The sequence below is a fragment of the Hyla sarda genome, chromosome 8 (genome assembly GCF_029499605.1).
Source record: "Hyla sarda isolate aHylSar1 chromosome 8, aHylSar1.hap1, whole genome shotgun sequence".
NCBI lineage: Eukaryota > Metazoa > Chordata > Amphibia > Anura > Hylidae > Hyla > Hyla sarda.
Window position 1 is genome coordinate 39,930,170 of NC_079196.1, and position 13,950 is coordinate 39,944,119.

Sequence of the window (13,950 nt, forward strand, 5' to 3'; positions counted from 1 at the left end):
GCGGCTGATAAGTACTGGAAGAGTTAAGCTGTTTAAATAGAAGTAATTTACAAACTTATATACCTTTCTGGCACCTCTTTATGTTCTTCTATAATCAATCGGCTTTACTGTATTTCATTGCAATATTCATTTTGAAGCGCTTTAAAAAGAAATGCTGTTTTCCAGGCAAAAAATATCAAATTTACATACTTTTTTTGCATAATTTTTCTAAAAACAGTTCTTAATTCTACCTCTGTTACAATTACAGTCATAAAATGAATTAGAGAGGTTTTAAAAGAATTCAGTGTGAATAAAATGCTTGCTTTTTTTCTGGATATTCTTTTTTTCTGGGCCAGTTTACATTAAAAAGAAAAAGCCCTATAAACAGCCCTGTAAATATAACCTTAGTGGCCTAGTAAATGGCCAAATTACATAATATTTGGGGCATGTAGCAGGTAACATGGAGGCTGCTAATAGGGAGGCTTAAAGGGGTACTCCGGTGGAAAACATTTTATTTTTAAAACAACTGGTGCCAGAAAGTCAAACAGATTTGTAAATGACTTCTATTAAAAAAAATCTTTACCCTTCCGGTACTTTTTAGCAGCTGTATGCAACAGAGGAAATTCTTTTCTTTTTTAATTCCTTTTTGGTCTCGTCCACAGTGCTCTCTGCTGACACCTCTGTCCGTGTCAGGAACTGTCCAGAGCAGAATAGGTTTGCTATGGTGATTTTCTCCTGCTCTTGACAGTTCCTGATATGGACATCAGGTGTCAGCAGAGAGCAGTGTGGACAAGACAAAAAAGAAATTCAAAAAGAAAAGAATTTCCTCTGTAGCATACAGCTGCTAAAAAGTACTTGAAGGGAAAATATTTTTTAATAGAAGTCATTTACAAATCTGTTTAACTTTCTGGCACCAGTTGATAAAAAAAAATGGTTTTCAATGGAGTACCCCTTTAAAGATGATTACATTCACACAAGTGATCGAAATGAAAGGAGTATAAACATAGGTGTCATCTATATATTAGAAAAAAGCTGACTGCAGATGATGTATGTGCAGCCTTATGGGATGTCTATAGCAGCCTATAGTTACAGTCTACATGAATTATACCTCTATAAAGGGGTTATCCAGGAAAAAAACTTTTGTTTTATTTTTCAACTGGCTCCAGAAAGAGAAACAGATTTGTAAATTACGTCCAAACATAGGAGGTAGAAAAAGCGGAGCACTCACCACATCAGGCTTCTTGTTGCGGTTAGAGTTTATTCATGTAGTCATCAGGGGATACAAGCAGGGGTGTGCGGATGGGGGTGCCCTCTTGGTGACGGACCGTTTGGCGCTGAAGCGGTTCGTCATTCCCGGTCTGATGAAGCGATTCGGCGCCAAACGGTCCGTCACCGAGAGGGCATCTCCGCACCCCCGTCCGCACACCCCTGCTTGTATCCCCTGATGACTACATGAATAAAGTCTAACCGCAACAAGAAGCCTGATGTGGCGAGTGCTCCGCTTTTTCTACCTCCTATGTTTGGACGTGATTTATCTGCTTTCTGCGAGCGTGGAAGCACCATTATTGGTACCTCCAGCGGTTGTAAAGGGACAGTACTATAATCCGGTGATTTTACACCATATAGCGTGTATTCAGTAGTGCCGAGCATACCTTCTGTGTTTCAAGATTTGTAAATTACTTCTATTAAAAAATCTTAATCCTTTCAGTACTTATGAGCTTCTGAAGTTGAGTTGTTCTTTTCTGTCTAAGTGCTCTCTGATGACACGTGTGTCGGGAACCGCCCAGTTTAGAAGAGGTTTGCTATGGGGATTTTCTTCTAAACTGGGCGGTTCCTGAAACACGTGTCATCAGAGAGCACTTAGACAGAAAAGAACAACTCAACTTAAGAAGCTCATACGTACTGAAAGGATTAAGATTTTTTTTATAGAAGTAATTTACAAATCTGTTTAACTTTCTGGAGCCAGAATATTTTTTTTTCCCGGATAACCCCTTTAAGTCTTTTCAAAATCCCATCAGGACATGCTTTTCAAGCCTCAGAAAAGAAATCTAAAAAAAAGGGGGAGGCATCATTTTGTTTTGTACATCATCTTGAGTCACTTTCTTTCTTTTTCTGGGGCTGAATTACCCCATTAAATAGTAACTGTCCCCTTAAAAAAAAAAACTTTACAAGTTGTAAAGTCAAAAGTTTTGGTGTTTGTGTTTAGACCCCCCCGACTGATCATTAGAACAAGCTGGGAGAAGAGTGCACTAAGCACACTCTCTACGTCAGTGTCTCCCAACCAGAGTGCCTCCAGCTGTTGCAACACTGCAACGCCCAGCTTGCTCGGACAGCCGTTGGCTGTCCGAGCATGCTGGGAGTTGTAGTTCTGCAACAGCTGGAGGCACCCTGGTTGGGAAACACTGCTCTACGGGCTCTGTGCCACTTGATCAAGACAAACTTACAGTGTAAGTCTATGGGATTGTCTTGGTCAGCTGAACTTTCTCCCTTCTCGTTTTTACAGTTGGTTGGGGTCTGAACACTCAGACCCCGACTGATCAGAACTTAGAAAAATGTCTCTAGGGCATTTCAATAGTTTTTCAAAGCGACAGGTACAATTTAAGGATTATCTTTTACTCCTCTTAGTAAAACAGTGTTTCCAAACCAGGGTGTATCCAGTTGTTGCAAAACTACAACTCCCAGCATGCCCGGACAGGCAAAGGTGAGACCCTCACCTATCCACAGGAACAGGCATAAATGTCTTGCATGAAACAAAACCATTAAAGTATACCTGTCGCTTTAAAAAACTTTTGACATATTGTTGAGACATGTTAAAAGTTTTGATCAGTTAGGGTCTGAGTGTTCAGACCCCGACCAATTTTTAGAACAAGCGGAGAGAAAAGCGCTGCTGACCAAGACAATCCAAAAGACTTACATTATATGTTTGTCTCACTTTGTGTACTCTTCTTGTAGCTAGTTCGAGCTACGAGAACACTTAGAGGGTTCTCTGCCCCTAGACATCTTATCCCCTATCCAAGGATCCCAGCGGCGGGACCCCCGTGATCTCCCTGCTGCACCCGACATTCGTCTAGAGAGTCGGGTGCACCACTGGAGGCTCGTGACGTCACGCCCCCTCAATGCAAGTCTATGGGAGGGACGGCCGTCACACTACCTCCCATAGACTTGCATTGAGGGGGCATGACCGTGACGTCACGAGCCTCCGCCCCGCCTCGCCAGTCATCCGTGCACCGGATGTCTGGGGTGCCATAGCCGAGATTGCGGGGGTCCCCAGCAATCAGACATCTTATCCCCTATCCTTTGGATAGGGGATAAGATGTCTAGGGGCAGAGTACCCCTTTAAGCCACGACCGATCAAAACTTTTAACATGTCTCTACAACAGGTCAAAGGTGACAGTGCCCATTTTAATTCTATTAATATTAGAGTAGACAATTGTAAATGTTTGCAATAAAAGGCACATTTAAGAATTGTACTATACTTTGCCTTTTGCAGTAAAGAAAGTAGATAAATCCTGCATGTTTGGTTTAAAACTAACTTTATTCCAAAGGTTTTAAAATACATATCGCAGCCTATACAGCAAGAACCAACGCGTTTCTGGTGCTGAGGGACCCTTAATCATGGTTAAGGATGCCTAGATGCTAGAAAAGTGCTGCTTCTTGCCGGCTTCACCGTGATTTGTAACTTAAAACCATTCAAATAAAGTTAGAAGTTTTAAATCAAACCTGCTGGATTCATCTACCATCTTTGCTGCAAAAGCATACTAGTGTCTGTACCGAGACACAGAATCCGTGCATCAAGTCTCTACCGCGGGGTTAGCTGGATAATACTTTCTTTGTTTGCCTGTACTTATATCCAGTGTGGTCACATTCCACTTCGGGTCTACAGATATACACAACTTCATTTGTCACATCTGAATGCAAGTGGGCTTCAGTTTTCATACATGGCTTTTTCAATTAAAGGGGTACTCCCATGGAAAACTTTTTTTTTTTTTAAATCAACTGGTGCCAGAAAGTTAAACAGATTTGTAAATTACTTCTATTAAAAAATCTTAATCCTTCAAGTACTTTTTAGGGGCTGTATACTACAGAGGAAATGCTTTACTTTTTAGATTTCTCTGATGTCATGATCACAGTGCTCTCTGCTGACATCTCTGTCCATTTTAGGAACTGTCCTGAGCAGCATATGTTTTCTATGGGGATTTTCGTCTGCTCTGGACAGTTTCTAAAATGGACAGCAGAGGTCAGCAGAGAGCACTGTGGTAATAATAAAGTAAAGCATTTCCTTTGTAGTATACAGCCCCTAAAAAGTACTGGAAGGATTAAGATTTTTTTAATAGAAGTAATTTAAAAATCTGTTTAACTTTCTGGCACCAGTTGATTTAAAAAAAAAAAAAAGTTTTCCACGGGAGTACCCCTTTAAGCAGAGCTGAATTTGTGATTTGGCTTACGTTGATATCATTTTTGGCTTGCACAGGACTGCAATGAAATCTATATTTTTGTTTATTTGCATTTAACTTGAAAAAATGCTATTTTCTGATGGACAAATACAAAAGGACTGTTCTATAATATTACGTAGTAGTAATTAGAGATGAGCGAACTTACAGTAAATTTGATTCGTCACGAACTTCTCGGCTCGGCAGTTGATGACTTATCCTGCATAAATTAGTTCAGCTTTCAGGTGCTCCGGTGGGCTGGAAATGGTGGATACAGTCCTAGGAGAATCTCCTAGGACTGTATCCACCTTTTCCAGCCCACCGGAGCACCTGAAAGCTGAACTAATTTATGCAGGATAAGTCATCAACTGCCGAGCCGAGAAGTTCGTGACGAATCGAATTTACTGTAAGTTCGCTCATCTCTAGTAGTAATCATTAGGAAATAGAAACAAGAAGAGGATGGAGTGGGGGCAAGAATGAGACCGGATTGATGGGGCTACACCAGGGTTTCTCAACCAGCGTGCCTCCAGCTGTTGCAGAACAAGACCTATGCTGTACCCCATTCAATTCATTGAGCCGAACGGAGTCAGCGAGTGATTCCGGTTGGGTCATTTTCCAACCGTATTTGGCTTCTGGAACAGGCTGAAAACCTGCAGCAGACCAAAAAGGCAGTATGATGGCAGAATTAGTTGTTACTGTCATAATTTACTGTCATAAGTGAATTATGTCCTTTCTTAAAGGGGTTATCCAGGAAAAAACTTTTTCTTTTATATATCAACTGGCTCCAGAAAGTTAAACAGATTTGTAAATTACTTCTTTTAAAAAATCTTAATCCTTTCAGTAGTTATGAGCTTCTGAAGTTAAGGTTGTTCTTTTCTGTCTAAGTGCTCTCTGATGACACGTGTCTCAGGAAACGCCCAGTTTAGAAGAGGTTTTACTATGGGGATCTGCTTAGACTCTGGACAGTTCCCGAGACACGTGTCATCAGAGAGGACTTAGACAGAAAAGAACAACCTTAACTTCAGAAGCTCATAAGTACTGAAAGGATTAAGATTTTTCAATAGAAGTAATTTACAAATCTGTTTAACTTTCTGGAGCCAGCTGATATATATATATATATATATATAAATAAAAGTTTTTTTCCTGGATAACCCCTTTAAATGTGTTTTTCCCACCATAAGAAAGTAGGATATGCATCATCATTGATATTCCAAGCAGTGGGACACCAACACATACTTTCCGATGATCATAATGGACCTGGGACCCCATTCTTGGTATACCATAGAGCAGTGGTCTTCAACCTGCAACCTCCAGATGGTGCAAAACTACAACTCCCAGCATGCCCGGACAGCCATTGGCTGTCCGGGCATGCTGGGCGTTGTAGTTTTGCAACATCTGGAGGTCTGCAAGTTGGAGACCACTGCCATCGAACTGTTCACCTTTGAACATTGTTTAAGTATTGTGCAGCTACCACTAGGAGAAGCTTAGTGCATATAGATTTAAAGGAGTGTGCAGCCAAAACTAACTTCTCCCCTATTCACAGTTAAAGGGGATAGGAAAACTTTTTTTTTTTAAATCAACTGGTGCCAGAAAGTTAAACAGATTTGTAAATGACTTCTATTAAAAAATCTTAATCCTTCCAGTACTTTTTAGGGGCTGTATACTACAGAGGAAATACTTATCTTTTTAGATTTCTCTGATGTCATGACCACAGTACTCTCTGCTGACCTCTGCTGTCCATTTTAGGAACTGTCCAGAGCAGGATATGTTTGCTATGGGGATTTTCTCCAGTTCTGGACAGTTCCTGAAATGGACAGCAGAGAGCACTGTGGTCATGACATCAGAGGAAATGCATTTCTTTTTTGGATTTCTCTTTAGTATACAGCCCCTAAAAAGTACTGGAAGGATTAAGATTTTTTAATAGAAGTGATTTACAAATCTGTTTAACTTTCTGGCACCAGTTGATTTAAAAAAAAAAAAGTTTTCCACGGGAGTACCCCTTTAAATGAATCGCGTGCCGTCTACTGTACGCGCTACTCACTGAGAACCAGGGTCCCAATCCAAAGATCATGGGGGTTCCCAGCAGTCATATTCCTCTGTGATCTCCGGAACAGGACCCCATAGAAATGAATGGAGCACGTGCCGTCTACCGCACGCACTCCTCCCTGAGAACCAGAATCCCAGCAGGGTTCCCAGCAGTCGGACCTCTCGCGATCAGCTACTTATCCCCTATCCTCGGACCCCTCGCGATCAGCTACTTATCCCCTATCCACAGTTAGTTTTGGCTGGACAACCCCTTTAATACCGAGTTCAGTGGGAGCAGTATACAGTCCCCCTTATGGTAGCTGAAATCAAACAGAATTTTATCATTAAACATTATGATTGTGGCTATATGGAAGCAGAGATTTTGGAACTCTTTGTCTTGGAATTGGACTTGGCTATATTTAACACGTTGGGATATCCTAATGCCCCACAAATTATTATTATTTACTTTTTTATAGTTCCCTTGTTCTCTTGTCCTCAGTTTGTCTGTGGTAATGCAGGTCAGTTCCACTGAAGTGAAGAGAGCTTAAAGGGGTTATTCAGGAAATTTTATATATATATATATTTCAACTGGCTCCAGAAAGTTAAACAGATTTGTATATTACTTCTATTAAAAAATCTTAATCCTTTCAGTACTTATGAGCTTCTGAAGTTGAGTTGTTCTTTTCTGTCTAAGTGCTCTCTGATGACACGTGTCTCGGGAAACGCCCAGTTTAGAAGCAAATCCCCATAGCAAACCTCTTCTAAACTGGGCGGTTCCCGAGACACGTCATCAGAGAGCACTTAGACAGAAAAGAACAACTCAACTTCAGAAGCTCATAAGTACAGAAATGATTAAGATTTTTTTTAATAGAAGTAACTTACAAATCTGTTTAACTTTCTGGAGCCAGTTGATATATAAAAAAACTTTTTTTCCTGGATAACCCCTTTAATACCACACTTGATAGTGAAGAGATGTAATACCACACACAACCCGAGGATGGGGGTGGCACTGTTTTTATAAGAAAGCAACTATGTTTTTTTTTTTTTTTTGTTCTGGATAACCACTAATGCATCAGAGATCAAGCTGGCTCTGGCTACATCTATATTTTGATCAAAGCTGGATCCTCATTTTACGGATTATGGTAAACCCCTTCATGTAGTACAGTTTGACTGTGTAGCCCTGGGCCCTTGCGTACCTCTGCTCTAGATTCTGGCAAAAGCATGTCATTCTAAATGCGCTAACCAAAGCAAGGCAGAAAATGGTTGCAAATGATGCTCTTATCTAAACTAACCTTTATTCGTTTCTCGGCCTCCATTATTTTGGCATTTGCTGCGTCTTCTTTCTTTTTCTTTTTAGCCTGTGCATGCAAAACAGGTCTCAAGGTCATGCAACAGCACAACTACAATCTGAACACTTTATCAGATGCTAGAGAAAGCCTCATGTCCTACTGGGTGACAGAACAATACAGGACACAATAGAGCCATACTACTCCTGCATGCTAATGTTTATAGTCTGCCTGCCAATGAAATAATGGGTGTGCGGATAAAGGTCAGACACCCTTCATACTAACGCTCCGGCATCGGCTCATTATCCTAAATCAAACATAAAAAATGATGGGGATAGAGATATAAACTATTACTATTGCATAAGTCTCAGCATTGTCATTCGTGTACAATTAATCCGCCATAAAAAGTATCGTACATTAAGTATGGCCACACGTGGAGGGTAAGTAGTGGATTTACATTTACAGCAGCCAAAACGTGGATAAAATTTAGAAAGTCTGACCAGACGGAAACTGAGCTGCAGCATATCAATTCGTCCTGTGGACATGCTGCAGAAATTATTTTGGGATTTTGCTGCAGAAATGCTGCAGTTCTGCAGCATAATATGCAGCTGGAGATATTAAATTCATTGCCTTTTTATTTTAACATGTACTTGTTCCACGCTTTAATACACAATACAAATCTGCATGATGTGGTGTTGCGATTAACCTGGAATTTTCATGTGGCTGTACTCTAAATGTTACCTAAATAAATCACGTGTTTGTACTTTTCCTCACTTTTCTTACCAAAAGAAAACAAAATCGGAATCGTATGGTTGCATTTCTCTATTTAACAACAGTTTTTTTTTATTTAGGATGCAAAAAAATCTGTAAACATAGTGGGTATAGGCCATTTAGACTGGCAAATTTGTCCCATTTAGTATGCGACTCCTCTCCAACACACATGCTTTTTGCGCTGTGCTTGCCAGAGGGGTGTGGTTAGAGAAAAAGTGGGCGTGGTTTCACTGGTGTGCATTGCCCAGTCCACCCCTAACCACACACAGCTAATTGCACATTGCTTACTTTACAATAAATAACCATGTTAACACTCCGTGGGTCGGGTGCAGGACGCCAGCTCACAAAGTGAAAGGAGATAAGTAGCAATGCATAACATCACTTCTTACTTCTATCGGCTGTGCCGTACACACTGGTGCATAGTACTTTGTTGTGTAATGTATAGGTGCCTGGACTACCATCACTTCAATTACAGGAGTTCCTGCTCCTGAGCTGGGCCTGTGGCTATACATTGTATATCTGTTTTGCAGCAGAGTACCTGCCACCAAGTAAAGAGGGATTATGTTCTTCCTTGTCTGTTCCCCTCTTCATCCTGAGTTCCCAGCACTTTTTCTTTTTTAATTTCTCCCATTATTTCTTGAGTTATCCCTTTATAAAATCTGCTCACTGCCTGGGAGCTTTTTCTGCTGCAGGGGCCCGCTCCCTCCTGCATGATTGACAGAGAGATATGCAGAGCTGCGCTCATGTCCCGCCCCACTAGCACTTCCGGAGTTTGGACTTGTGCCAGTCCTGCAGAAGTCCGAGGGCTATGCAGGGCCTGCTGAACTCTACAGAACAGAGACCCCTAGTGGCTACTTTTTCAAAGGTAAAATAAACTGATGGAAAAAAATAGATTTTTTTAAATGAAGATATATGGCAAATATGCATAACATTACATAAGGAATAACATAGAAAAAGTTTTACTTCATGACAGGTACTCTTTAAGTAGCGTTGCTGTGCATCACTACTTAAACTCTTGTGGGCCATACAATAAGTAGTGATCCTATGCCCCACTTACACATTGGTCTGAGTGCTCTGCTGTGCACCGCTGTGTACTGTATATCCTAAAACATGCAGTTTTGTGCAAAATACAGAATGGTGCACTTTATAAGTAGCCAAAATGTATTAACCGTTGTCCCTTTTCTGTCTAGCTGTTAGGCGCACAAAATTTGTGGGTAATGTCTCCCCAAAATTGTGCAAATGATAAATGATCCCCAAAGTGAACACTATTCCTTAGTTCTGTCTATTGCCAGACATACTGTGCAACAACAACATCTGCACAGGGCCCAGTAGGTAAAAGGGCCCGCTAACATCATGAAGTAGCAGTCTGTAAGAAATTACACTTAGATATTCTGGTGCAGCAGAATCCCATTGCTGTCAATGGGATTTCCCTGTACAGTGCACATTGCAAAATTTCTGTGACACAGTTTCCGCCACTGAAATTCCGCTATGAAAAGAATGATCTTGTCTGGAATACATTGCCGTCTATGGGGACAGCAATGTACGCATGGTCCTGTGCCGAATAATTCAGTAGGCGCTGGTCGCACTTGCAATCTCTGGTCGGTATTTTTCTGGCCGTGTGAACCTAGCCTTCAGATAGGGTCACATATAGCACATCCACAGCATATTTGATGCTGCGGATGCGCTGCTGGCAATACTGCAGCTGGGTAGCTCTATGTGTTAGTTGGTGGCTGCTGGCAGGAAATCCGCTGCTATGAGTGGACACACAGAGCTACAGGGAGAAGGGAGCTTGCCCTGTGACTACCGGCAGTACATCCGCAGTGTAAAATACGATGCGGATGCGCTGTGTGTGACCCTACCCTTACACTGCATGTAATGGACCGAGCAAATACATTTCACAGTTCACAGTTTTGGGGGGATTGATAAAAGAGGGGGGTGCTCTATGGTAAACTATTAGAGTCCACCCTTGTAACTCTTTATTATCCACTATTGGCATCTCTTGAAGTACCTTTGTATATAAGTTATCAATAAATAGCTATACTTATTACTAATATCTAATCAGTATAGAATAAATAGTTCTAGTGTCGTTTCATGTACAGTTAGTCAGTAATGTACATAGCATTTTGTGTATCTAAACTAGTCAAATGTCATTTCTAGTCAGGCCTTAGCTAAACAGTATAAATAGTCAGTCCATAAATAGTCAGTAATGTCTAACCATTTTCCTGTCCATCTTGTACAGGGTACTCTTGTGGCCTCAGAGTTCTCCTGGGAGTCTAAGTAAACACGTATAGTGACAGAGCTACTGTGTATAGGTAAAATTGTCATATGTTGTAAAAAAAAAAGTATATTTACTATTTGCATAATGTTATGGGGAGAAGTAGCTTTAGCCGAAGGGCCCTATTAGCAAAGGTATTCGGGTAGGAAGCCTCCGGCAGCCCAATCCAAACTCGTCCAATCCAACTCTAGTATGCAGTAGCACGTCACAAAAATCTCACATGTTTCATTCTCACAGTTCTAAACACCCTCATCAATGGAGCATGAATGGACATTTAGAGCAATGCCACATGGACTCTTCCCCAGTTTGTTTGTTTACCAGCCCTGAGAAGGACATTTGTGAAATTCCCCAGGAACTTTTCATTACTATCACTAGGCCCCAGTGGCCACTTCATGTCATCCGCCCTCGAGGACTGGGCGCTGAGGACGCCTGTTGTTAAGAGTGGGAGTTTGCGGTGGCCCAGTACAGGAGTTGCACCCCTGTACCCTTGCTGCCCTGTCAGGCAGACGCCATGTCAGTGATCTCTGCCCCCCCCCCTCCCAGCACTTGTTTCTTATGTATCATCTTAAGTGGATATGTTATTTAGTATAATGTACATATATTTTTTGTATGCCTTCAAGTATTATTGTCATGTAACCAGGGGAGGTACCAGTGACCATGTGATCTACGGGAACCATCCAGAGTCTACCCCATATAAGCCCTGGGTGGAGCTTCCTCTGTCTCTCTTTGAGTCTTTGCTGAGCCACAGTGAGGTCAAGTCCTGAGAGAGTGTCTGGTGTCCCAAGAAGGCCCAAAGTCTACCACGCCGCCACACATCCACAAGTCTACTGCCCCACAGGTGAAAGTCAAAACCTGGTAAACTACAAACGGGGTGAAATCTATCATAGTCAGTCTCAGTCAAGTCAGTCCAAGTCAAGTCTGTCTCAAGTCAGCGTGGCCCTGCAACAAATTGTCCAAGTACACTATAAGTCCCAGCAAGTCCTGTGGTCTCTGAAGTCACTGGTCACCTCCGTGGGCCTAGCCAAGCTGTATAGACTGTTACATCTGTCTGACTCAGTAAAGCTTCCATTGTTCCGTAACTTGGCGTTGGAGTCATTATTTGCCCCCGTGCCAAGCCCAGGATCCAGCGGTATACCTTCAGGTGGTGTAGAGGATAAACCACGCCCTGGTGTCATGAATACAAGGGGTCAATGCCATCTGCCCCTAGGGTAATTCTATCTGCCCTCATCACACCCTCACCACAACTTAATACGTAAAGCCAAATTAAATATTTATGATACGCCAGGACCTAATCCAGTATTTCTCAACCAGTATGGTTGAGAAACAATGACCTAATATGAAGTTTAGTTCTCCAGTTTACATTACAGGGGTACTCCCCTGTAAAACATTTTTTTTTAATCAACTGGTGGCAGAACGTTAAACAGATTTGTAAATTTCTTCTATTTACAAATCTTAATCCTTCCAGTACTTATCAGCTGCTGTACGCTCTACAGGAAGTTGTATTTCTTTCTGGAGTTCTTTTCTGTCTGACCACAGTGCTCTCTGCTGACACATCTGTCCATATGAGGAACTGTCCAGAGCTGAATAGGTTTGCTATGGAGATTTGCTTGTACTCTGGACAGTTCCTGACATGGACAGAGGTGACCACCGAGAGCATTGTGGTCAGACAGAAAAGAACTCCAGAAAGAAATACAACTTCCTGTGGAGCATACAGCAGCTGATAAATACTGGAAGGATTAAGATTTTTAAATAGAAGTAATTTACAAATCTGTTTGACTTTCTGCAACCAGTTGATTTAAAAAAAATTGTTTTCCACTGGAGTACCCCTTTAATACATGTTCTGTATCATGTCCTGGTAAGCAGTTGCAATATAGCAACCTAAAATAATTTTTTTTATTTTTTTTACCACTTCTGCATGTGTTAATACTCTTAATAGAGCCAAGAGTGATTCATTTGAATGAGGGAGGATACACTTAAAATATTCTAATACCTGAAACAACTGCAAACTACTGATAATACTGCAACATAGAATATACAAACAGAATAAAATCTAATATAACCTATAACATATATAATGTATCTAAATGCATTAAGTAATGATACCTGCCCATGGGCAACTCTTTATAGTGTCATATTAGGGAAGCCCAATCAATCCATAATTGTGTATAGTCAACCTGTATGGATTTCACAGTATCTTTATATTTCTGTGATTTTATACAGAGGAACAATAGGAATCCAAAAGTAAATAAATTGTGCCATGTTTGACTGGACAACCTTCTACAAAGGCTATGGAGGCACTATACAGAGGTGCTACAGCTCCTATGGACAGGTACTGCATGAAGGTCTAATCCTGAATATAGGATAGTATAAAGATAATAGCAATTTATATATCCATGCACAATATACCAGCCTGCAAACTGACACACATACAAAGTCATATAGAATAAGCAGTAAGTAAAAGGCAGTGGATACTCCCTTATACCTCTAGAATTTGTTGGGCACGTAGTTCTTTTTCCATCCGTATCTGCTCAATTCTTTTGATTTTTTCCTAAAAATAAAAGTAAGGGTTACATATATGTCACAAGTTTTTTAACCACTGTAAGGCACTGTACTCTGTTGTGCTCAAATGGATCCTAAACGGGTCACGGCATAACTGACACTGCCAGGTCCAAAACGGATCCCACTGACTGGAATGGTGTCTGTAGGGTGTCCGGTATTTTGGAGTTGAGTGGAGAAAAAAAAAACGGACATGCTAAATTTTTTCCCTCTGCCTAACCCCTCTCCTTCCGACAGACTGAGCGAAGGAGCTCCCTTTACCGGAGCACAATGGACGTGTAAACGAGCATTTACCCAAAGGGTAGGGTCCCACATAGCCATTGGTAGCGTATTACACGCTGCAAGAGATCCCAGGGCAAGGGGAAATATGCTGTAGATTTTGCAATGAGCAAACACACAGGGCTTCCCTGCTGCACCTTACTGCATGCACAGGGCTGGAGAAACCATGTGTGTGTGCTCATAGCAATATTCACAGCATATTTCTAACTGCCCGGTCGATTTCTCAAGTGAAATATATGGCGTATGTGTGTACGTGCTATGTGCAACCCTATCCAAAATACATTGTTCACGGCAACCAATCAGATTGCTCCTTTCATTTATAAAGAGACCTGTGAAAGATGAAAGAAGC

The 13,950-nt window shown here is 41.3% G+C and overlaps 1 protein-coding gene across 25 annotated transcripts in view; it reads right to left on the reverse strand.

Moving 5' to 3' along the window:
* BAZ2B (bromodomain adjacent to zinc finger domain 2B) overlaps positions 1–13,950 on the reverse strand; it is a 409,759-nt gene that overhangs the window by 30,694 nt on the left and 365,115 nt on the right. For 22 of the 25 annotated variants that reach the window (XM_056536083.1, XM_056536077.1, XM_056536074.1 and 19 more), the window contains 2 exons: positions 13,249–13,314; positions 7,727–7,792 (listed from right to left, as the gene is read on the reverse strand). In XM_056536083.1, coding sequence (XP_056392058.1) covers positions 7,727–7,792; positions 13,249–13,314 — 132 coding nt within the window. The remainder of the gene's footprint in view (positions 1–7,726; positions 7,793–13,248; positions 13,315–13,950) is intronic. The other 3 variants (XM_056536088.1, XM_056536087.1, XM_056536086.1) reach the window with 1 other exon arrangement.